Here is a 26120-nt window from a genome sequence, read left to right on the forward strand (position 1 = left end):
CAAGAGCTAGTTCCAGGACAGAAAAAAGTCATCTTTCTATCAATGCTATTATTGCATACTTAAAAATTATAATTCAAAAGAATTAACCAAAGAAAGAGACAGGTTATCTTAATGCCCATAAGGCCTCCCCTGCTAATTGTTCAAGTCTGAGGCAGAAGATGTGGGAAAAACCACTTTGAGAGCTGACATACACAATGGGACAGGCCAAGTGTCACATTAAAGTCTACACACACTAGAACTTTATGTCTAAGGGACTAGGCTTCCAAATATTTGCCTTCATTTCAAACATCCAATCAAATAAAAACAAGACTAACCATTTCTATGACAAAAGATTTATGTAATTTTGGAGTGGTAATTTTAAACTGCCCTGTTTACCTTCCCCTACTAGAAGCAAACACCAAACGCTTTGCCTTTTTTATCATTCATTCATACATTCATTCGTTCATTCATCTGCAGTACTAAGGACCAAACCCATACCCTGCATGCTACGCAAACTCTCTACCAGAGTTAAACCCTAGCCCTTCAAACACTTTTTAATGAGAACATTTTAATACATGGTGAGCTACATCTGCCTAGCAACAAGTTATAAACTTATGTTATCCTACTTATGTTCCCATGGATACAGTCATGAACAGTGCAGTGGCAGCTGTAGGAATCAAGAAAAGAATCCTAAGGGAATCATCACACACTTGAGCAGAAGGCAATGCTCTAAACGTAAACATATTGTCCAGCATATTCTCATTAGAACCCACCTCTCCCTGCCCCAAAAATCCCAAAGTCTTTCATTATGATTTCTTTGTATTTATTTTTTTTTAATATTTTTATGGTTTATTTAACTTTATTTTATGTACATTGGTGTGAAGGTGTCAGATCCCCTGCAAATGGATCTTCAGACAGTTGTGAGCCGCCATGTGGCTGCTGAGAATTGAACTTGGGTCCTCTGGAAGATCAATCAGCGCTCCCAACCACTGAGCCATCTCTCCAGCCCCATGATTTCCTTTTTTAAACCTGTTGCCTGCCCACTGCCTTCAGCAGCGACTTCTGTGCCTGAACTGACAATGACCTCAGGCTTTCTGCATGTTCTACTACCACAATTGGTGCACAGATTTCTTGATATTTATGATGTAGCAAACTTGTCAAAAGGTAGAAACCACTTTATCCTACCCTGTGGTCCACTGGCCTCAAACCTGTAATTATCTTCTTGCATTCACCTCTTTGTTGCAGGGTATACATGTTGGTCACCATACTTGAGCTAAATAACTTTCTCATAAGCTGTAAAAATACTAATCACAAAAAGGAATTTTTTTTTTTTTTTGGTTTTTCGAGACAGGGTTTCTCTGTGGTTTTAGAGCCTGTCCTGGAACTAGCTCTTGTAGACTAGGCTGGTCTCGAACTCACAGAGATCCGCCTGCCTCTGCCTCCCGAGTGCTGGGATTAAAGGCATGCACCACCACCGCCCGGCACAATGAGAAATTATTGATGAGTAAAAACTTCTTTAAAAAATCATGTTCCTGGGGGCTGGAGAGATGGCTCAGAGGTTAAGAGCATTGCCTGCACTTCCAAAGGTCCTGAGTTCAATTCCCAGCAACCACACGGTGGCTCACAACCATCTGTAATAAGGTTTGGTGCCCTCTTCTGGCCTGCAGGCACACACAGACAGAATATTGTATACATAATAAATAAATAAATATTTTAAAAAAATCATCTTCCTCCTGGCAAGCAAAAACCAAGTTTAATAATGCCTAGAATTCGCTAGGCAGTGGTGATGCAAGTCTTTAATTCCAGCACTCAGTAGGCAAAAGCAGGGAGATCTTTGTAAGTTCAAGGCCCACACGGTCTACAGGGCGAGTTCCAGGACAACCAGGGCTGATACATTGAGAAAAACCATGTCTCAGGGGGAGCCTAGAATTCAAAAATATGATAAATTTATCTACATAAAATTTGAAACTTTAACTGACAATCTTAGATCAGAGGACTGAGAGTCCAAAGTCAGCCTAAACAACAGAGTAAACTTGAGGCAGCCCGGGCTACACTGTGAAATCTTGTTTAAAAAAGTTTCAGTTAAAACTTTTGCAGAGATTAAAGGCGCACGCCTTTAATCCCAGCACTGGGGAGGCAGAGGCAGGCGGATCTCTGTGAGTTCGAGACCAGCCTGATCTACAAGAGCTAGTTCCAGGATAGGCTCTAAAACCACAGAGAAACCCTGTCTCGAAAAACCAAAAAAAACAAAAAACAAAAAAACTTTTGCACAGACACAGCATCTCACCATCAAAAGAAAAACATGTGCCCAGTATATGTCTTAGAGCTACTTACTGAATGTAGCCCTGGCTGGCCTGAAATGCTATATAGGCTGTCCTTGAAGTAGCAGTAATCTTGCCTCTGCTTCAAGAGCTGGGATTACAAGCATGAACTCCTCTGTCCAGCAACTTCTTCCTTTAATACACAGATTTTCTTTTTTTTTTTTTTCATTTTCGAGACAGGGTTTCTCCATAGCTTTTTGGTTCCTGTCCTGGAACTAGCTCTTCTAGACCAGGCTGGCCTCGAACTCACAGAGATCCGCCTGCCTCTGCCTCCTGAGTGCTGGGATTAAAGGCGTGCGCCACCACTGCCCAGCTCAGATTTTTTTTTTTACAGTCAATAAAAAATTGAAGACAGGGGCTGGAGAGATGGCTCAGCGGTTAAGAGCATTGCCTGCTCTTCCAAAGGTCCTGAGTTCAATTCCCAGCAACCACATGGTGGCTCACAACCATCTGTAATGAGATCTGGTGCCCTTTCTGGCCTGCAGGCATACACACAGACAGAATATTGTATACATAGTAAATAAATTAATTAATTAAAAAATAAATAAAATTAAAAAATTGAATAAAATAAGTGAGGGTCAACAAAAGAAAAAAAAAACCAATGATCCAAAAACATAAAATGCTTAGCTAGAAGGACCCAACTTACTCTAAAAGTAAAAGCACTTTTCAACATCTGTAAGAAATCAAAATTAACCTCTACAGAAAAAATTCAGGCACTTATATACAAATTCTAATCCAGCAATTCTGCTCTGGAGAAAAGTTAACCCAAGTAAGCACAATCACTTGCCATTTAGAATACTAAAAACAGAAAACACCCATCAGTAGGTTCAGGCTCTGGTTATATCCATACAAACACTAATGCTGTCATTATATGGAAATGCAGAGGGCATACTCTGTGGTGGAGCACTGTCCTAAGAAAGCAAAGAAACTAGTTTCCATCCCCAGCACCAAAGAAGAAAAACAGAAAGATGGCTATCAAGTTGACTCAACAAGAGAAAGTACTTTTCAAGCAGGCTTGATAAGCTGAGTTCAACCTGGGAACCTACAGCAGAAGGAACAAACTCCGGAAAACTGTCCTCTGAGCCCCACACATCACCAGGGCACAGGCACCCACTCACCACACATAAATGCACATACATATAATGATCAATAAAATTTAAAAATTAAAAATATAGCTAGCATTAGTTCATTTAGATAGATAGATAGATAGATAGATAGATAGATAGATAGATAGATAGATAGATAGATAGATTGATTGATTTTAATAAACATGTATTACCTTAAACTATCTTCTGTCAGGAGAATTTGGGAGAAATGAGACAGAGTAAGCAACTTAGAAATTAGAAACAATAGAACCAAACGCAAAAGAAAGCACACATCTGACTGAAAACATATGTGTTGAATAATTAAAAAGCAACAAAATGCCAGGCAGTGGTGATGCACGCCTTTAATCCCAGCACTCAGGAGGCAGGCAGGTCTCTGTGAGTTTGAGGTCAGCCTGGTCCACAAAGTGAGTTCCAGGACAGCTAGAGCTGTATGTAACACAGAGAAACCTCAAAGAACGGTACTCAACTTCATATGGAAAAGCAAAAAACCCAAGATAGCCAAAACAATCCTGTGCAATAAAAAAACTTCCGGAGGCATCACAATCCCTGACTTCAAACTCTAGTACAGAGCTACAATACTGAAAACAGCCTGGTACTGGCATAAGAACAGACAGGAGAACCAATGGAACCGAATAGAAGACCCAGATATCAATCCACACATCTTCGAACACCTGATTTTTGACAAAGAAGCAAAAAAATATCAAATGGAAAAAAGAAAGCATATTTAACAAGTGGTGCTGGCATAACTGGATATCAACATGTAGAAGAATGAAAACAGACCCATGTCTATCACCATGCACAAAACTCAAGTCCAAATGGATCAAAGACCTCAACATAAAGCCAGCCACACTGAACCTTATAGAGGAGAAAGTGGGAAGTACACGTGAACGTATTGGCACAGGAGACCACTTCCTAAATAGAACCCCTGCAGCACAGACACTGAGAGAAACAATTAATAAATGGGACCTCCTGAAACTGAAAAGCTTCTGTAAAGTAAAGGACATGGTCAACAAGACAAAACAGCCTACAGAATGAGAAAAGATCTTCACTAACCCCACATCAGACAGAGGTCTGATCTCCAAAATATACAAAGAACTCAAGAAACTGGACACCAAAAGAACACATAATCCAATGAAAAAAATGGAGTAAAGACCTAAACAGAGAACTCTCAACAGAGGAATCTAAAATGGCTGAAAGACATTTAAGGAAATGTTCAACATCCTTAGTCATTAGAGAAATGCAAATCAAAACAACTCTGAGATTCCATCTTACACCTGTAAGAATGGCCAAAATCAAAAACACTGATGACAACTTATGCTGGAGAGGTTGTGGGGAAAAGGGAACACTTCTGCATTACTGGTGGGAATGCAAGCTGATACAGCCCCTTTGGATGTCAGTGTGGTGATTTCTCAGAAAATTAGGAAACAACCTTCCTCAAGTCCTAGTAATACCACTTTTGGGTATATTTTCAGAGGATGCTCAATTGTGCCACAAGGACATGTGCTCAAACATGTTCGTAGCAAATTTGTTTGTCATAGACAGAACCTGGAAACAACCTAATTGTCCCTTGATCGAAGAATGGATAAGGAAAATGTGGTACATTTACACAATGGAGTATTACACAGCAGAAAAAAATAACGACAGTTTGAATTTTGCAGGAAAATGGATGGAGCTAGAAAACATTATTTTGAGTGTGGTAACCCAGACACAGAAAGACAATTATCACATGTACTCACTCATAGGTGGTTTTTTAACATAAAGCAAAGAAAGCCAGCCTACAATCCACAATCCCAGAAAACTTAGACAACAATGAGGACACTAAGAGAGACTTACATAGATCTAATCTATGTGGGAAGTTGGTGTAGGAGGTCCTTCTGCATTTGTGTTGCTTTTATTGGTTGAATAAAAAAAAAACTGCCTTGGCCTTTTGATAGGGCAGAGCTGAGGTAGGCGGGGATGACAGAACTGAATGCTGGGAGGAAGAAGGAGAGAGAGCTGCCATGGAGCTTCCAGGTCAGACATGCTGAATCTTTCCCGATAAGCCAGGACTTCATGGTGACAAACAGATTATTAAAAATGGGCTAAATCAAGATATAAGAGTTAGCCAATAAGAGGCTAAAACTAATGGGCCAAGCAGTAATTTAATTAATACAATTTCTTTGTGGTTATTTTGGGGGTTAAGCTAGCCAGGCGGTGAGACGCAGCCCACTCCTTCTACTACAGAAAGTAGAAAAAGACAAGATCTCTTTAATTTACTTAAATTGGGAGCATCGGGACCTTGGGGGAGAGTTGAAAGGGGGAGGAGAAAGGCAGGGAGGGGAGCAGAGAAAAACACAGAGCTCAATAAAAAAAAAGTCAATAAAAATATTAGATACATATTTGTATCTAGAAGGTGGTACATAATAATCAAAGTTGACTAAATAAAGTATTTATAAAGTTCTATAGCTAGGCATAAACTCAGGAGATAAAAATTCGTGGCCAGCCTGGGCTACATATTGAGGGCCTGACAATAAAGAAATATAAACTCTTTAACACAATGCAAGTTGTCACCAAACACACATGTGAACAGAGATAAAAATCTCTATGCTAATAGATGTAAGTTTCAAATACATTTTTCTCACTCTCCTGAAGTATTCCAGCAGCATTCCCTCACAAGAACTTAACTCCCTGAGGGCCCGGTGTACATTTTGCTCAGTGCTTTATATGACACCTAGGACAGAGCCTAGCATATAGCAGATGCTCACTGCCAAGCTGGAGAGCTAGCTCAGTAGGTAAAATGCTTGCCATGCAAACATGAGGACCCCCTGTGAAAAGTAGGCACAGAAATTTGAGTCTGCAACTCTAGTACAGCAGACAGAGGCAGGCAGATCCCAGTGGCCTGCTGACCATCCAGTTTATGTGAACAGTGAGTTTCAGGTTCAGTAAGACTTACTAAAAAAATAAGGTGGATGGCTAGAGAGATTGCCCACCAGTTAAGAATATGAACTGCTCTTTTCAGAAACAAAGTCAGGCAGCTCAAACTGCCTGTAACTCTGACTCCACAGGAGATGGCATCCTCTTCTGGTCTCCATGAGTACACAATCATGTACACAGATAGACAGAAAGACGCTCTCGTTCTAATAAAATAAATCTTAAAAAAATAAGGTGGAGAAGCAATCCCAGCACTGACCCTGGGCCTCAGCAGGCCTCTGCACAGGTGAGCATGTCCTATGTGCAAAGTTCCTGCACTGTAGACCAGTACCATTAGCGATAGCTAGAGGAAGGCTGGGGTGGCACTACTAAGCCAAAACAACATTGGCCAGAGCAAAAGACTGTCCTAAAAACAAAGCTGAGCCAACAGTCTCCTCCAACCTCAGTGAACCCTTCCTTATATCCTCTCATCACGTCCTTCCAACTTCAATTCTATCACTCTCTGGCTTAAGCTTTTTCAATGCCCTGGACTAAAGGGTAATGATTTTCAAAGGTAGAGAATGTAGTTTTAAAACAGAAAGTTAAGATCCACAGATGGCTCAGCAGGTAAAATTGCTTGCCATGCAAGCCTGATGGCCTGAATGGTTCCCAGAACCCACAACAGAGGGAGACACCTTCACATTTACCCCAGGGCATATGTGTTCCAGGGCATATACAAGCAATTTCAAAATAAATAAATAAAATTAGGTAAAGAAAAGAAAATAGGGAAGGGAAGGATGAGAAGGAAAAAAACTACAATACATACAAGTATGCAAAATACATATTTCATAAATCATTGTGGTAATGTTTTACTTTACATTATCTGTTATTGTAGAGTCTATTTTCTTCAGCTTTTAAAATTTACCATGAAACCATCTGCACCAGCTTCACACACCTCCTGTTTACTATCCTTTTATTTTCCTTTGTAGTGCCCGGAAAGAAATTACGGTTTCAGACATAGAAAGCAAGCATGCAAGCGCTCTATCCCTAACTACACATCTAGCCTGAGAGAGGCCCCTGCAGTGAGACTAGGGGATGTAGACCAGTGTTAGAGTACCTTCATGGCTTCTATCCCCAGCACTGTAAGAAAGGGAGAATCCATTGAAGCCACGTCAAGTGATCAACAGGTACCATAGTAGCTTCTCTAAATGAACTCCATTGCACTTAAACTGAGATATCATCTAACATTTCCTTTCTTCTTTAGAATGTGTCCCCATTACTTAATGGGGCTCTAAAAAAATACACACACAAGCCCACAGGGTGTGGTGGTCACACCTTTAAATCTAGCATTCACAAGGCAAAGCAGATGGATCTCAGTGAAATTCAGAACTACAAAGTGAGACTGTCTCAAAAACCAAAAACACAAGCCTCTTTACCTATGGGATTCAACCAAAGCATGGGCCTGCATCATCAGCCTGCAGTATCTTCCTTTCTGAAACCAAAGACTTTGGCATACACTTTTAATTTAAGCTATCAGGAGGAGCCAAAAAAGATCTGGAACTTGCCAGGTATAGTGACCATGCCTTTAATCTTAGCACAGGTGAGACAGAGGCAGGTGCACTTCTGTGAGTCTGGGGGGGGAAATCTGGAAGTTTAAAAAAAAAATCTGGAACTCAATGCCATCCTGATCTACATGACAGATCCTGGTTCAAATCCAGAGGCATCTTTGGAAAGTCTTCCCTCTGCACCCCATTTCAATCATCTTACTAGATTCACCATGGCCCTAAATTTCTAAAGCACAGAGATACACTGTTCCATGGCTTTTACTCTATCAGACTAGGAATTCTATGATAGAAAAGTACCCATTAAATAATTCTATTTAATATCCAAAGTTATGTGCTATGATGCGTGCACTCAGCTATATCAGGGTAAGAGGACTATAGCACCAACCCCAACCTCCTAGCTCACTAAGAGTTCTATACAGAAATGGCAATGCTATGGAAACTGACCTGTTGCCAAGCAAGCAGAAAGCCAAGCAACAAACCAGAATGAGGTGATACACAAAATCCCAGTTCAGCTTATGAGTATTGATATATGTGGCAAACAAGTTACTGAAAATGACTATGAGGCAAAGTTCCTAAGAAGGTTACTAAAAGGAATATTCTTTCCCCAACCCCTTCTAAGCAAAAAGTGAGGTCCAATCAGTCCAGGGGGTATTTTTTATTTTTTTCTTAACTTTTGAATTCAAAATGACTATATTTTGAAGAAATCTAGATTATAATGATCAATTAGTAATCAGATTTCAATTATATCAGATCATACACTTTATTACAAATACTGAAAGAATAGCTATCAAAACATATGTTATTCTGGTTTTGCTAAGCCAGGCTGAGAGCCAGCATGACAACATACACCTAAATCCCAGTATCTGCAAAGTGGATGCAGGAGAAGCTGGAGTGAAGGGCATCCTGGATTGAGTTCCCAAAACCCATATTGGGTAACTCACAAATATCTGTAATTCCTGATCCAAAATCTCCAACTCCATCTTCTGGTCTCCAGGTTCATAAAGCACACATGGGTGTGTATGTGTGTGCGTGTGTATGTGTGTGTGCACATGTACATGACATACACACGAGCAGAAATATAAATTTTTAAAGATTTTTAAGATTTACTTTTCCATATGCATAAATATGTACACAAGTGCAGGTACCCTTGGAGGCTCTGGCCTAAAGCTAGAGTTCCAGACAGTTGTGAGCCACCTGATGAAGTTGCTGCCTTCTAGAAGAGCAGTACATGCTCTTAAATGCTCTTGCATCTTAAATCTCTCTTGTCCCAAAATCAAATCTTTAATTTACTTATTTTTATTTTATGTGCACTGGTGTTTTGCCGTGGGTGTTTGACCCCTGGAACTAGAATTACAGACAGTTGTGAGCTGCCATATGGGTGCTGGGAATTGAACTCAGGACCTCTGGAATAATATAATAAAGGAGGAACTGGGATGAAGGACCTCAGTTGTTATAGAGTGCTTGCCTCTCATGAGGTTTTGGGTTCAATCCTGAGAATAGCAAAAATGCAGGCATAATTGTGCAAACATAATTGTGTCCCCAGGAGGTGGAGACAATTGGATTAGAAATGCAAAGTTGGGACTGAAGTTATGTCTTAACAGTTAAAGCACTTGTTGCTCTTACAGAGAATCCTGGATTCAGTTTCCAAAATCCACATATAGCTTACAACCACCAGTAAACTCTAGTTCCAGATCTGATCTCCATTGGCATCAGACATACACACGGTGCACATCATACATTCAGGCCGGGCGGTGGTGGCACACGCCTTTAATCCCAGCACTCGGGAGGCAGAGGCAGGCCGATCTCTGTGAGTTCGAGACCAGCCTGGTCTACAGAGCTAGTTCCAGGACAGGCTCCAAAATCACAGAGAAACCCTGTCTCGAAAAACCAAAAAAAAAAAAAAAAAAAAATACATCATACATTCAGGAAAAACACTTGTACACATAAAGCAAAATTCAAAATCATCCTCAGTTCAGGATCATCCTCAATTACACCAGACAGTTTGAGGCCAGGCTCGAATGTATGAGGCCCTGTCTCAAAAACAGGCAAACAAAAACTAGAGGGGTTGGAGAGATGGCTCAGCTATCAAGTGCATATCCTGCTCCTGCAAAGGACTTCAGTTCAGTTCCAAGAACCCACATCAGCCATTCATAGCTGCCTGTAACTCCAGCTCCAGGGCATCTTGTCCCTCAGCACCTTCACTCAAGTGCACATACCTATAAAGACAGACATAATTAAATAATAATAATGGATCTTTTTTGGAGGAGAGGCACTGTAATATGGTTCAGTGAGTAAAGGCACCTGCTGCCAAGCCTAATGACAAGAGTTTGATCCCAGGAACCCACACAGTAGAAGGAAGCAACAGACATCCAAAAGCTAACCTCCACACATTGGCTATGGGATACATGAAGATCGCCGGTAGTGGTGGCGCACAGCTTTAATCCCAGTACTCAGGAGGCACAGGTAGGTTTACAGAGTGAGTTCCAGGACAGCTAGAGTTACACAGAGAAACCCTGTCTCAAAAAAAAACAAAAAACAAATATACAAAAAAGCAAAAAACCTGAAGATCATGCTTGTTTATATAGTTTTTTTTGTTTGTTTCTTTGGTTGGGTTTTTGTTGTTGTTTTTGAGACAAGGTCTCTCTATGCAGTCCTGGTTGTCCTGAACGCAGAATGTAGACCAGGTTGAGATCTGCCTGTTTTGGTCTCCTAAGTACTGGAATTAAAGGTGTGTGCCATACCCAGCTAAAGATCATTAATTTAAAATGTAAATAGATGGTTCAGTGGTCAAGAGCATATTATGTCGCTCCTGCACAGGACTTGGGTTCAGCTCCCAGCACCCACCTGGAAAGCTCACAACCATCTCTGACTCCAATTCTAGAGAATCCAATTCCTCCTCTGGCCTCCTTAATCACCTGCACACACACAGTGGACATACACATAAATAGGTACACACATATAAAAATGAAATTTTAAAAAACCACTCTCCACTCGCACCTCAGAACCAACTGTGATAAGTGGATAGAAGATGAGGTTCAGATACTTATCTGATGCAATTTTAAAAAAAAAGCCTTTAATCCTAGCAATTGGGAGGCAGGGGCGGGAGGATATCTGTGAGGTCAGCCTGGTCTATAAAAACTAGTTCCAAGCCGGGTGATGGTGGCGCACGCCTTTAATCCCAGCACTCGGGAGGCAGAGGCAGGTGGATCTCTGTGAGTTCGAGACCAGCCTGGTCTACAGAGCTAGTTCCAGGACAGGCTCCAAAGCCACAGAGAAACCCTGTCTCGAAAAAGCAAAAAACTAGTTCCAGGACAGCCAGGTATGTTACACAAAGAAACCCTATCTCAAAAACAAGAAAGAAAGAAAGAAAGAAAGAAAGAAAGAAAGAAAGAAAGAAAGAAAGAAAGAAAGAAAGAAAGAAAGAAAGAGGGAGGGGAGGAGGGAGGGAGGGAGGGAGGGAGGGAGGGAGGGAGGGAGGGAGGGAGGGAGGGAGGGAGGGGAAAGGGAAAAAAGAAAAAAAAAGAAAAGAAAAGAAAAAGATACTTACCTGACTTTGTGGATCACAAAGAAATGGTTTGATTTTTATTGTTTGGTTGACTTTTTGAGATAGGGTCTCATACCTCAAGCTAGCCTAGAATTCACTATATATCCCACATTAGCCTTGAACTTGCATCATTCCTTCTGCTTAGACCTCTCCCTAGAAGAAACCTGAACTATGTGATATAATTACTATCTTCCAGAAAATTTCACACTTTTAAGATCAGGTAAGATTAAGTCAGCTCTTTTTCACACAAATAGTGTCCCGATTCTAGTGCTTTTTATTTTACTTTAGAATTTTTAATTTTATTTTATGCATGTGACTACTTTACCTGCCTGGTGCCTTCAGAGTTCAGAAGAGTGCATCCAGTCTCCTGGAACTAGAGTTAGGGATGACTATGAGGCACCATATGGGTGCTGGGATCTGAACCTAGGTCTTCTGAAAGCACTTTTAACTGAACCATCTATCCAGCCGTTTCCCACGTTAAGTTTAAAAGCAGAACATCAGGGGCTAAGAGTTAAGAACACACGTCACTCTTCCAGAGAACCTCGGGTTGATTCCCAGCAACAACATGGGGGCTGTAATCATCTCTAACTCCAAGTCCAGGGGATTCAATGCCTTCTCCTAGCTTTGGAAGGCACCAGGCATGTAGACAGTGCAGACATACATGCAGGTAAAACTTGCACACATAAAATAATTTTTAAGAATTTCAGAAAAGCAGAACATCAGGCTGAGAAACTTCTATGCTAATGAGAGTAACACAGTCAGTGAGTATGGGTAATACAAAACAGAAATGCTCAAAATTCAAGAGACTTCTCATTCAATGAAATTTTTTTCTTTCTTTTTGCAGTATTGGGTCTTGTAGCCAACTCTTAAGTGCCTTACCATGAGCTATTCACCTCAGCTGTATCTACTCATTACTTTGACTTGATAAAAACTTATATTTTGGATTGTGAGCCTAGCCTTTAACAGCTGAGCCTTCTCTCTGGCCCTACTTGACAAAAACTCAACTACTACCAGTCTCTGCCTGGAAGCATTACTGGGAACAATCAATAATAACACATATTTTGTATAGTATATGCATTCTATATAATAGAAAAATAAATAAGAATGTCAAGATACCATGTTTTACTACAACACACAGTTTACTGCAAGATCCTGCTTGGGTGATGATGAACTCACATATGGTTTAACATGAAACCCAGGAAGCAGCCACAGCTATTACAGTAGTAAAATATGCACTAGTCGATTTTATCTTGTTATAGTATGATAATGTACCTTATGTTGATTTACATTTGAAGGAAGGAGGGAAGGAGGGGGGGCTCAGAATGCCCAAGCTGGCCTAGACCTTCCAAGCCCAACATTTTGTGTTTCTCTAGACTGACTGACACTGTTCAGTCTGTGTATGCGTTAAGTTTTAATAAATTTCAATTTTCTTTTCCCCAACCTAGTTTAGCATAGCTGACTGGTCTGGCACTCACTATATTATCCTCGAACCCTCAACAATCCTGCCTCACTCAGCCTCTCAGGTACTGAGATTACAAGTTTGTACCACTACCACACCTAATGTCAACTTCTTGTATGTTTGAATGCGCAGGTTTCATCTATATCATCAATGTTCATGACAACTTTGTTTTAAATTTTTCAGTTTCTCTAGGCTACACAGTTCACCTGTGTGCTTTTTCTAATTGTCACAAAAATCCAATCTACGAATCTGCTTGTAGGCCGTGCAGTTCAACTGTACCACTCAAGGGTCAGCTGTACATACTACCCCGAAAAATACAGCACAAGTACTAAGACATGTGTATGTACATTGGTTTCAATGGTGAAGGGAGAGCTTAAGTTCTGAAGGAAGAACGTGAGCAATATGAAAAGGAATGAAATTTGCTGCAGAATAATACTACTGAGGTGTCTGATTATATCTGTAAATGTGAGATTATTTCATATCCTATTCAAAAAAATCGTCTAGTTTTTTTCGTTTTTTTTGTTTTTAAATCAGTATCTTTCTCTGTAGCCTAGGTTGGCCTCAAACTTGATCAATACTCTGGCTTCAGCCTCTTAAAATCCGGGATCAGTGACATGCACAACCATCCCCAGCAAGAAAAAGACCTTAAAGTCATTCCACAGCTCAGGTTCAATGTAGTCCTGTACACCACACTCCAGAGGTGAGAGAGATCTCTAATGTTAGAGCAGTCCACACTGCTAGACTTCAACCTTACGTTATTATACAACCACACTAGCTGCTTGCTCCCTTCAAACAACCTCCAGTGAGGCTGGAGAGATGGTTCAACTAAGGGCAACTGTTACTTCTGCAAGGACCCAGGTTCAGGTCCAAGTACTCCACATGGCAACTGGATTTCAGTTCCAGGGAGTCTGATACCCTCTTCTGACCTCCTCCTCCACAGGCACACATGTGGTGTAAATACATACATGTAGGCGATATACACATAAAATAAAAAAAATACATCTTTAAAAATAAACCCTTCCAGTGCATTCTAAACTTTAAAGCTACCAACAATTTGCCTCCAGTCACCAAGCTAGATGCTTCCAATTCATCTAATTTCACTGCCAATTAGAAGAATTAAAATTTAACATGAAGCTAGCTTGGCAACTCTAAACATAAAACTCAACCACTGTGGTGGTGGACACACCTTTAATCCCAGCACAGGTAGAAGCAGGCTGATCTCCAAGTTCTAGTACAGTAGCATTGTCTACAGAGTAAGTACAGGGCTACACAGAGAAACCCTGCCTTGAAAACAACATAGGTAGGTAGGTAGGTAGGTAGGTAGGTAGGTAGGTAGGTAGGTAGATAAGTAGGTAGATGGATGATAGATAGATAGATAGATAGATAGATAGATAGATAGATAGATAGATAGATAGATCCTCAGTTACTACAATGCCTATAATCCCCAAATTTAGGAGTCTGAATAAAGAGCATTAGAAGGCTAGCCTGAGGCCGGGCGGTGGTGGCGCACGCCTTTAATCCCAGCACTTGGGAGGCAGAGGCAGGCGGATCTCTGTGAGTTCGAGACCAGCCTGGTCTACAAGAGCTAGTTCCAGGACAGGCTCCAATACCACAGAGAAACCCTGTCTCGAAAAATCAAAAAAAAAAAAAAAAGAAGAAGGCTAGCCTGAGCCACACAGGATGACACTGCTTATAAATAAACAGACGCTCTATCTAACCATTTAGGTCACAAGGAAAGAACTAACCTATGGATACAACAAAATGTTGCTACCAAATGTTTTCCTTAAGAGGTTTTCTGGTTTCATACTAGACTGAAATCTTGATATTAATGATTACCTTGTTAATAAGTTATTCCTGGCCCATTCTTTTTTTTAATATTTATTTATTTATTATGTATACAATATTCAATCTGTGTGTATGTCTGCAGGCCAGAAGAGGGCACCAGACCTCATTACGGATGGTTGTGAGCCACCATGTGGTTGCTGGGAATTGAACTCAGGACCTTTGGAAGAGCAGGCAATGCTCTTAACCACTGAGCCATCTCTCCAGCCCTCCTGGCCCATTCTTAACATTGTCTCTTAAAGCTAATGACAACACTGAGTTAATAACTTACTGAACATTTCCAGATTGAACCATAACTAACTATTTGGGTTCTAAATATAGAAAATGAAGATAGTATCTTTCCCTGCTGTGACTTTGGGAAGGATTAAATAATCAAATAGTATAAAAACAAGTCTGGAACAAATGAGTGCTAACCTGACCTGGCCCTGACAGGTCATTACTTTGTTAGTCTCCTGTTAGTGATGATAAGTTGCATCTCTCTATCCACACGCTCCGTCGTTCTCTTGTGCACCAGCGGCAAATGGTCAAGACAGCACTTTAACCCCTTCTGAGAAAATAACTGACCATTCCAGGAATCAAAGCCTTCACTTTAACCTCTAATATGCTACTATAACTGCATGCGAGGCAGACAGACATTAAATCAGAGCTACTACCTGACACTGTAATTTGGGTCAACCAGTTAATAACATACCAACATAAACTGAAGAGGATTAGTTCTGAAAACACCAGAAGGTCTCAATTCTTGGAGACGGGCATCTCAGAAACCAAGAGTCCTACAGTGACACATTATAGGAGCTAAGCACCAACACCAGTATGAGTACAATCCCCAACCAAGGAAATATTTTTATTCCTTCCTAATCAAAGATATTAAAATCCTTCTCCCATAATCAAAATTATTATTATTATTATTATTTTGGTTTTTCAAGACAGGGTTTCTCTGTGGTTTTGGAGCCTGTCCTGGAACTAGCTCTTGTAGACCAGGCTGGTCTCGAACTCACAGAGATCCCACCTGTCTCTGCCTCCGGAGTGCTGGGATTAAAGGCATGCACCACCACCGCCCGGCTCCCATAATCAAAATTAAAAACAAAAACCACATATGCAACTATTAAAGATTAACATCCAAATACACGAATTTACATAAACTGTTAAGGGAGGACCAACAAATCAATCATGGTGGCATAGCTTAGAAGTTCTTGAAAAGCCAGTTTGAGCTATGTATGAAACACTCTTTTTTAAAAATAGACACCAAAAAGTCTGGTGGTGGCAGTGGATTCTTTTAATTCCAGCATTTGGGAGGCAGAAGCAGGCATATCTCTGTGAGTTCGAGGCTAGTTTGTTCTACAAAGTGAGTTCTAGAACCATTGCTACACAAAGAAACCCCGTCTCAAAACAAAAAACAAAACAACAGCAAAAAAAAAAAAAAAAGAGCTACCAAAGAAGGGCTTGCTAGACAACAAGAGAATGTTTCAAAACATAAAACAGAAGCTTAACACAGTGTCTCACGCTTTTAATGCTAGCATTCAGTCAAGAAAAACAGGCAGATCTCTGTAAGTTCAGGCCAGCCTGAGCAACATTGCAAGTTCCAGGCCAGCCTGAGCTACACAATGAGACCCTGTCTTCAAAAACTTCATTATTTAAAACATACAATACAATAAAAATTACCAACACTACAGAAAAAACAGCAAAGGTGGGCTGATGAGCTGGCACAGCAGTTAGAAATACTGCTGCATGTGCCTGAAGACCTGAGCCGTGACTCCAGAACCCACAGCAGAATCAATTTCTGAAAACTGTCTTCCTACCTCCACATGCCCTCGTTTACACACACACATAATACAAATTTAGAAAATAAATAAAGAGGGGGCTGTAAAGATGGATCAGCAGTTAAGAACATCTGTTGTTCTTGCAGAGGATCTAAGTTTGGTTCCAAGTACCCACAAGGTAGTTTACAACTCCTGTTACAGATGTATCTGGTACCCTCCTCTGGCCTCCATGGGCACCTACTTGCACACCAATGGTCATACATACACATGCAGGCAAAACACACACAAAATAAAAAGATAATTTTTTGAAATAATAAAGACACTCAATGGGCATGGTGGCACACACTTTAACGCCAGCACTTGGGAGGCAGGGGAAGGCAGAATCTCTGAGTTTGAAGTCAGGCTCGTCTTCAAAGTGAGTTCCAGGACAGCCATGGCTGTTACACAGAGGAACCAACCCTGTCTTGAAAAACAAAACAAAAACAAACAAAAAGAGCAACTCAGCCTCACTAATTTCGTATAATTAGGAAAATACAAAATAAAACAAAGAACCATGTTTCAAAAATTAATAAATCTAAGCCAGACCTGGTAACACACACTTTTAATCCCAGCACACAAGAGATAAAGAAAGGTAGATTGTTGAGTTTGAGGCCAGCAAGATCTACAGAGTGAATACCAAGTCAGCCAGGGCTACATAATGAGATGTCTCAAAATGAAAAAGAAAAAAAGGTATAACTCTAATACATGAAGAAAAGGAACTGGGGGCTGGACATGGTGGTGCACACCTGTAATCACAACTCAGAAAGCAGAGGGAGAAGTGGAGGCCACACTGGTCTATATAGCCAGTTCCAAACCAACCAGGGATACATGGGGAGTCCTTGTCTTTAATAATTTATTTACTTGGCCGGGCGGTGGTGGCGCACACCTTTAATCCCAGTACTCGGGAGGCAGAGGCAGGCGGATCTCTGGGAGTTCGAGGCCAGCCTGGTCTACAAGAGCTAGTTCCAGGACAGGAACCAAAAGCTACGGAGAAACCCTGTCTCGAAAATAAAAAAAAAAAATTATTTACTTACTTATTTATTTGGTTTTTCGTGACAGGGGTTCTCTGTGTAGTTCTGGCTATTCTTACTCTGTAGACTAGACTAACCTCAAACTCACAGATTTGCCTGCCTTGACTGCTGAAATTAAAGGCGTGCACCACCACCACCCAGTAAGCAGTCCTAGTCTCTAAAGGGAAAGAGGAAAGAAATCAATTTGCCTAACTATCTACCTACCTGGCTAGCTTCAGAGTGTGTATGCCTTGTTTGAAAAGTATCAAAAATAGATGGACATGCACAAATAATTCTTTTTAGATAAAAACTAGAAAGTGGACAGAATGGTACACATCTCTCATCACAAAAGATTCAAACAGAAAAAAAAGACTGTCACAAGCTCAAAGTCAACCTGGTACGTACCACACTCCTACTTAGGATCAACAGTTCAAGGTCATCCTCTGCTATACAGCAAAGATAAGCATCTCGAGTTAGGAATCATCTTAAAATGAGAAAATATTTTTAAAAACCAGAAAAGGTCTGGAGAGAGAACTTATTACACCTAAGTATTTCCTAAAATATAAAAACATAATCAGTTGAGTGTAGTGGCACGTAACTATAAACCCAGAACTTGAGAGAGAGCCAAGATCTTATTTCAAAATCAATCTGGACTGCACATCCAGGCCCTGGTCTCAAAGCAAAAGGGCAGGGGCTGTAACTCAGGGGTGGAACATTTGCCTGGCATGAACAAGACCTTGGGTTTGATCCCAGCACCACAAAAATCAATCTACTAATCAAACAACATTCAGAGTTCTAGAATCCTTGAAGTATGCTGCTTTATTTCCCTTCTACAGGAAGTGGGTCCCCAAACAGTCCAAGCTGCCCGGAACCTTCAGGTCTTCTCCAACATCCATGTAAAAGAGAAGTTGCCCCAGCCAATGCCTGAGTCAGCAAGTTATCTAAACCCATAGTGATTCTTGTCCCTGCCCTCAACAGTCCTGTTACAAGTGCCCTGCCATCTCAAGCCTCTCTTTCACAGGTGTCACAACCTGCATGCACAACAGGTCCTGGCTTCTTTCCTCATTATCCTCACAAGCATCTATCCCAATGAATCATTTGCACATCTAATTTTGTCTGCTTCTTGAGGGATGTAAACAATCACAGAAATAAATAATGCGACTCAATTCAAGCTAATAAATAAAATGAGAAGGTACAACTTTAACTGGACCGGATATGGTTTATGTAACAATGGTCAGTCTCAGGGGAGAGCACTATTCCATTTGAAATGTTTTCTCTTGAACTCTTTGTTTGCTTTTGTTTTATGACTTATTTTATTTTTTAATTATGTATGTTGGAGGAGGGCATATGCCGATGAGATCAAGTGTTGGATTTCCCTGAAGCTGGGGTTACAGGTGGTTGTAAGCCACAGAGTGTGGGTGCTGGGAACTGAACTCTGGAGCACTATGCACTCCTAATGAATGAGTTGTCTCTCCAATTGCCCCTGATTTATCTGATATTCTGAAGCAGGGTTTCACTGTCTAGTGCAAGCTGGCCTCAAATTCATGACAATTATTCTGCCTCTGCCCTCCTGAATGAGGACTACAGACATGTACCACCACACCTAACTAAAAATTCTGTATTCATAATTCTATCTTACCTTATGGTGATTTGCAAAATAAAAAGGCACCATCAAATTATATATAATAACTATGTTAGAATTTCAATTTTTTTTTTTTAAGTTTTTTGAGACAGGGTTTCTCTGTAGCTTTGGAGCCTGTCCTGGCACTAGCTCTTGTAGATCAGGCTGGCCTCGAACTCACAGAGATCCGCCTGCCTCTGTCTCCCGAGCACTGGGATTAAAGGCGTGCGCCACCACCACCGGGTAGAATTTCAATTTTTAGTAGTCTTAAAACTCTTCTCTTTCCAAAATTCTAAGCACGTAAAGTTGACTCACACTACTAACTGAACCCAATAACAAGGCCCTAAAACAATAAAACATAAGGTTTGGTTCAGATGGCCCTACCAACCTTGAGACAGTTTTAATGACTAGGAAATTAAAGACAAATATAGACCACTATAACGTTCCAGGCCTCTATTTCCCTCATGTAGAAACAGAATAGCTGCCAGGGTAGTGGCACACACCTGTAATCCCAACACTTGGGAGACGGAGGCAAAAGAACTAGGCCATCCTCAGCTACACAGTGAGTTCAAGGCTAGTATAAGCTACTTGAGACTGAGATGAAGGTGGGGCTAAGCAGGTAAGGACATTTGCCAAACCAGAATTAATCCTTGGGACCCACGTGGTGGAGAACATCAATTCCCATAGAGCAAGGTTGCTCTATGACCTTCAAATTTATACACTGAATGGATGAATAGTTTTTTTTTTGTTTTTTTTTTTTTGGTTTTTTGGTTTTTTCGAGAGAGGGTTTCTCTGTGGCTTTGGTGCCTGTCCCCGAACTAGCTGTTGTAGACCAGGCTGGCCTCGAATTCCCAGAGATCTGCCTGCCTCTGCGTCCCAAGTGCTGGGATTAAAGGCGTGCACCACCACCGCCCGGGGAATGGTTTTTTTTTTTTTAAGTAATAGGGGGGAAGTGGTTATGGAAGTAACTCAGTAATAGAGTACCTGATCAGCCATAAGTTCAGTTCCCAGAAATAAAACAAAAAAAAAAACGTCAGCTGCCTACTCTGCACAAGGCATAACACCTTTACAAGTCAGCTGACAAGGTAAAGTCAGTGCTAACCATAAACTCTGGAGGCAGACCTAAGAGGATGATGACAATCTCAAGGCTGGCTGATGCTACAATAAAAGACTTCCTCAAAACGAATAACAGAAGTCTTACAGTGGGAGGCTGTCCTTGGTGGCAGAGCACTTGCACAGCATTTGAGATTGATTCCCTGCACCTATCCCAATTCTTTCCCTTCATCATAATTTTAGCATGTCTGAACTACGATAAAAAAAAAAACTAACACAGTATAAACTTTACTCATAACACATGTCTAAGAAAGCTGAAGCCAACTGTACATCCTATCACTGTGTTCCTCTGGCTAAAAAAACTACAAAGCGCATCATACAAATAACCAAAGAAATATAGAGGCCAGGGTTTGGGGATGTAGCTCAGTTAGCAAGTTCTTGCCTAGTATGTATTAAACCTTGTTTCTTCAATTGTTAGCACCACATAAAACTAAGCTTGATCGTCCCAGGACTATTAGTTCAAAAAAGGACCAGCGAGATGGCTTAGTGAACTTGCCACCGAGCCAAAGGACCGGAGTTCTATCACTGGAACTCACATGGTGGAGAGAAACAATTCTCCAATGTGTCCTCTAATTGTTTTTGTGGCGCAAGTGCGCACCCCCCCACACACACAATATGCCAGAGCTGGAGAAACTATCTAGAAAAACCAAAAAAGTGGGGGGATGGGGGGGAACCTTCACATTATTTAATAGAAAAACATTATTGACCATCAAAATAAGAGGTGCTCTGCTAACGTAGAACAGACAAAGGAGCAATAAAGTAAAGCGTTCTCCCCCTCACTCTTCCTTAAATACTGAATCTAAGAGCATAATCTGACAAGTCTGGACACCACATATGGCAGGAAAATCTGAGTCAAAGGGGAGGCTGTGCGCTGAACTGTGTTTAACCCCATAGGGTCAAGACTGTCCTTGTGAACAGAGAGAAGGAATATTTCTCTAACTATGTTATTCATCCATAACTATGCCAGGTCCTAAGCCTAGCCCGGGCCTTAGGTTCTAAGGACACGGAGCATTTCGGAACTATGGCACTCTATCCACCTCATCAGCTATTTGTGAGGGATGACACAATTAAATCCTCCTTGGACAAGGTAAGGCACTCTTAGTTTCAACCACTCTAGAAATTAGTTCAAGCTGAGGTCTACAAATAAGCAAAACAGACTTTAAAAAAAATTATCATAAAGATAGGCTTGATGACTCATGCTAATGCATAAGAAGCTGAGGCAGGAGGACTACAATGAGTGTGAGGCCAGTTTTTATTAAAAAGACTTTAAAAAAATGTCCAGCCAGGTAGTGGTGGCACACACCTTTAACATCTTTAGACACAGGTAGATCTCTGTGAGTTCAAGGTCAGCCTGATCTCAGGAGAGACAAATCCTGTCTCTCGTGGGAGACAAATCCTGACTCTCGTGGGAGGGGAGGTTGTTCGATTCAAAAATCTGGAACCAGAAACTCGTAGAGAGCTCTGTGATTTCAAGGCCAGCCTAGCCTACTTAGTACATTTAAGGACAGCTAGGGCTACTAGACCCTGCCTCAAAATAAATCAATCAATAAACAAACAAGAAAAAAACCAGCAAGACTCTTTTTTGATTTTACATTAAATGAAAGCACATGCCAGGCATGGTGACACAGGCTTTTAATCACGGATTTGGGAGGCAGAGGCAGGTAAATATGTGAGTTCAAGGACAGCCTAGTCTACAAAGGGAGTTCCAGGATAGCCAGGACTGTTACACAGAGAAACCCTGTCTCAAAAAATAAAACAAGCATACAAAAAAACCCATAAACACAACATGAAAAATCACTTAAAAATAATAAACAAATGTGTCCAAGTGCTCAGATTAACAAAACAAGGTATGAAATAATTCCATAACAGTTAAATTCCTTTCCACATTAAAACAAAAAATAGGAAATTTAGAAATGTCAATGTGAACGATGAACTGGCAACAAAGCTATGCATAAGTACATTTACAGTGCTTTACTTCCTAGTCTATTAAGACTCTAGAAAATATATTCCCCATCAAAAGTCCAAAGACAAGCTGAGAATGTAGCTCAGTAGCAGAGTGCTTGTCTAACATGTTTAAGAGCCTGGGTTCAATCCCAGCATGGTAAAAATACATAAAATTAACTATTACATCCTGAAATATACAATATGTACAAGATCCAAAAAAATATTAATAACCAAAGTAAGTCCAAAGGTGCTTTAGTAGGATGATGGCAAATTTAAGTCAAATTTGGGCCACATAGCAAACTTCAAATCAGCCTGGAGTATAAAGACACCCTGTGTTGCCAGGTGGTGGTGGTGGTGGTACGCACCTTTAATCCAAGAGAAAGAGAGAGGTGGATGAGTTCGAGACCAGCCTGGTCTACAGAGTGAGTTCAAGGGCAGCCAAGGCTACATTGAGAAACCCTGTCTCGAAAAACCAAGGAAAAAAAGTCCCAAGAGTTCAAAAATTATCTATCCTATTACACTTGATGTTTCAAAAAAAAGTCTAATTTTGAAGGCACCAGAGTTGTTAATGACAGTGCAGAGATTAAGAGATCTAAATCCTATGGCTGCTGAGTATGTGGTCAAACATTTAGATAAACTTTCAAAATATGTAACAAAAATGTGTTGAAAAAAGACCAAGTTTCTGGGAGGTCTGATCAATTCAGTATTTAAGAAGAATACATGAGAGAAACTTTGTGGCAAGCTTTATGTTCTATGTATCACTGCAGATAGACTTGACCTACAAAATAAGGATAGGGTCAACTGTAACCAAAAACAGTATGCTTCCCCTGGTGGCCAACCCAGGAATGGAACCCTGTACAGAAGAGGAAAGAAAAAAAAACTGGCTGTTCTGTCACTCACACATGAGAAGTGAGTCCCAGAAAAAGATGTGGGGAAAGGGAAAACCATCCCAAAACACTAACATGAGTTTACAAAATGGAAATCGGGGAAAGGGGAGTTAGACTACATAAATGTGAGGGATTGGAATTACAAATCTGAACGTCATTTATTCTTGGGGTGTCCAGTCGCTCACCCAGAATTCCTCTCTCCTATATTTTCACTTTTACCTAAACATAGAGTTCAGTCCCTTAATAAAAACTTAAAAGCAATCTCCTTCTCCAAGGGCCAGATCCTTGCAATTTTCTGCAGTCTTGTTTCCAAGGAAAAGCGTTTATCTTTTCAAACTAGTGGTATAACCTACTTAGAAAAAAAGCCTCCTGTTCTGAAGCCCTCCAGCCAGGACGGTTCACTCTAGCTGTACGAGACTGTCTTTTGAATTTTATTTCTGAAACAAAACCCACGTTCCTTCAAACATTTCCTGTAACAACCACCTTTAAAGAAAGTCTCATACTGAGAAGGGATAGGATCGTGGGCATTAAAAGCCAGCGAATTCCTTTGTCTGATAGGATTCCCCCCCCCCCCCCAGTATCACTTTAAATTTTCTTCCACACAGATCAGCAGCAAGGGAAGTAAAATGCCCCATTCTTGGGGACAGGGATTTCTAGTAGATGGAGACGGTCGGTTAGCTAAGGCTTTTTGATGGTTCTATTCTTTCACAACCTCTTCCTCCCCACCCCACCCCCCAAAAGAAAAAGAAATAAAGGAAACACACACATTTACAAATAGATCCCAAAATAGCAGCCACAAGCGAGGCTCTCTTATCGAGGCAGATGCTCTCTGGAAAGCACACTTCTTTTATTACCTGGTTGGGGTGGAGGGACGGGGGGGGGGGTCGTTACTCCACTGGCCCTCAGGATGGGATGGGACAGGAGTCAAGAGGTAGCGAGAGCTCAGGGTTGGCAGGGTAACACTGGGAGACGGTTCGAAGTAAGAAGTCTCCGCGGAGCCCTGAGTCCGAGCGCCCCAGGACGCCAACTCTCCAGCACTGCCACCCGGGATCCCGTCCTGGCCCCAGTGCACCTCACCTGGACGCAGGGACACCGACACCCCACTCCGGCCCGGCCAGGTGTGGCCTCCTCAGAGCCAGGGGCGCAGCGGGCGGGTACTGTCCCCACTCGGGCCCGCGGCCTCCCCGCACCCGGATCTGCAGCACACTCGTGTGCGAGCGTGCGGCGCCGCCTGCCCTCGCGCCCCGTGTGCCCCCGCGGACCGTAGGCCAACACGCACAAAAACAAAGTTGTCGCCGGGCTCCCGCCGCTCGCTACTCACCGGGATCGAAGTCGGGCACAGCCGCCTGGTACTGGGGTCCCACCCGCATGCCGCCGCCACCTGCGGGGAAGCAGAGCACGGCGGTCAGCGCGGGCGCGGGCTCGAGCCGGGCGCGGGGGCGGCTGCCACCTACCGTGCTCCTCGTCGCTGGACGAGCCCGAGCTGCCTTCCTCCCAGGAGTTGCTGCCGCTGTTCCCGTTGGGAGCCGCCGCCGCCAAACTTTTATTCTGGCCATTATTGGGGGCGGCGGCGGCCGAGGCGGCGGCGGCGGCCGAGGCGGAGGCGGTGCCGGCTGAGGCGGCGGTTGAGGCGGCGGCCGAGGCGGCCGAGGCAGCGGCCGAGGCGGCGGCGGCCGCCGTGTTCCTCCCTCGCCGCTTCCCTGAGACCTCGGGGCCCTTCTCCACCATGGCCGGCATCGGCGGGGCCCGGGGCCGGGCCAAAGTGACGGGGACCCCGGCTCGTGCGGCGCGGGCGGCGGGCCGCGGGCAGGGAGCGCAGGTGGGCGCCGGGCCGGGCGGGCGCGCGGGATCCGCTGGCGCGAGTTGGGGCTAGAGGAGGCCCAGACGGGCGGAGCGACGAGCCGCCTCAAGCCCCCGACGCCGAACGGAGCGCAACTTTGGCTCTCATCGCCGCCCGCACTTCGCTGGCTCTAACTACTCCGGGAGCCGCGGGCGGGGGGAGGGGCGGGGCCTGGGCGGAGGAGGGCCGCGCGCAGCCTAACCCGTCGCGCGGAGGCTCCGCCTTCGCGCACTTCCATTGGCTCTCACGGGATCCGGGCGGCCAGAGGCTTTATGGTAGGTCCTCGGGTGCGTCCGTCAGGCTTCGGGGGCGGGAGCACGGGAAGGGGGGAGGCTCCGCGCTTCCGTTGGCCAGGTTAGGTTGACGCGTATCGCCCACTGTACGTGGTTTGAGGTTTGCGATCGCTCTACGCCCCATGATCCATCTCTCGAGGCAACAGCGAGGAGTTAGCCGCCCTGCTAGCCCCCTCCCCCTCCCCCGGCGCCCCGCTCCCTCCGCGCGCACCCCATGGGCCCCGCGTCACCTCCCCCAGGGATCCCGCCGAGCGTCCCATCGGCTTCCCAAAGTGAAAGTGCCCGACGCGAGAAGAGAAATCGCGGGCAAGGTCGGGACTACTTTCCCCCTCGCGCGGAGGAGTACGCACACAGTTTGAATGGGTTCTATACAAAGAGGGGAAACTAATTGGAAGAAACTAATTGCGCCCCCGCGTCGCCCAGGGGGATTGGGATGTACTAGGGCAAGGGAACCTGGGGACGAGGCTCTCGGGTGGCAGTGTCCCCCGAGGGAAAGAAAGCAGTTGTGCTAAGAATCCATGACGCTCTCCGCTAATTGGGTTGGGGGCCACCGTGTCCCCGCATTGCCCGAGGGGCAGCGGGAGGAGTCGGGACGATCAGCCAGGAAGCACCTCGAAGCCGTCGGGGTGAGGGGAGGTGCAGAGCGGGCCCCGAGGAGGCGGCGGGACTTAGACCGGTTGGGGGCCCCACCGCGAGGAAAAGGAAGGGGCTTGGGTACCCAGCTCGGCGCGGGAAGAGGGTCACTTCCCGAGACCCTGGCCCTTCCCCCACCCCGCAGGGCCGAGGGCCTGAACGCGTAGGAGTCGGTGACACCCAGCCTCGGGCGTCCTTGTCCCTGGAGTGATCAGCGAGGGGCCGTCACTGTGTGACAGCTGCCTGTGGGGCTGGGTGGGCTGCCCCACCCCCCG

The 26120-nt window shown here is 43.3% G+C and overlaps 1 protein-coding gene across 2 annotated transcripts in view; it reads right to left on the bottom strand.

Moving 5' to 3' along the window:
- Positions 1 to 25356, bottom strand: part of Rcor1 (REST corepressor 1) — an 87852-nt gene extending 62496 nt beyond the window's left edge. For both annotated transcript variants that reach the window (XR_012907756.1, XM_075948398.1), the window contains exons 1-2: positions 24534 to 25356; positions 24401 to 24460 (exon numbers count right to left, since the gene is read on the bottom strand). Coding sequence is in view for 1 of the 2 variants with exons in the window: in XM_075948398.1 (XP_075804513.1) it covers positions 24401 to 24460; positions 24534 to 24816 (343 nt within the window). In the remaining variant the exon portion in view is untranslated. The remainder of the gene's footprint in view (positions 1 to 24400; positions 24461 to 24533) is intronic.
- Positions 25357 to 26120: the final 764 nt, after the last annotated feature.

Source organism: Microtus pennsylvanicus, chromosome 14 (genome assembly GCF_037038515.1).
Source record: "Microtus pennsylvanicus isolate mMicPen1 chromosome 14, mMicPen1.hap1, whole genome shotgun sequence".
NCBI lineage: Eukaryota > Metazoa > Chordata > Mammalia > Rodentia > Cricetidae > Microtus > Microtus pennsylvanicus.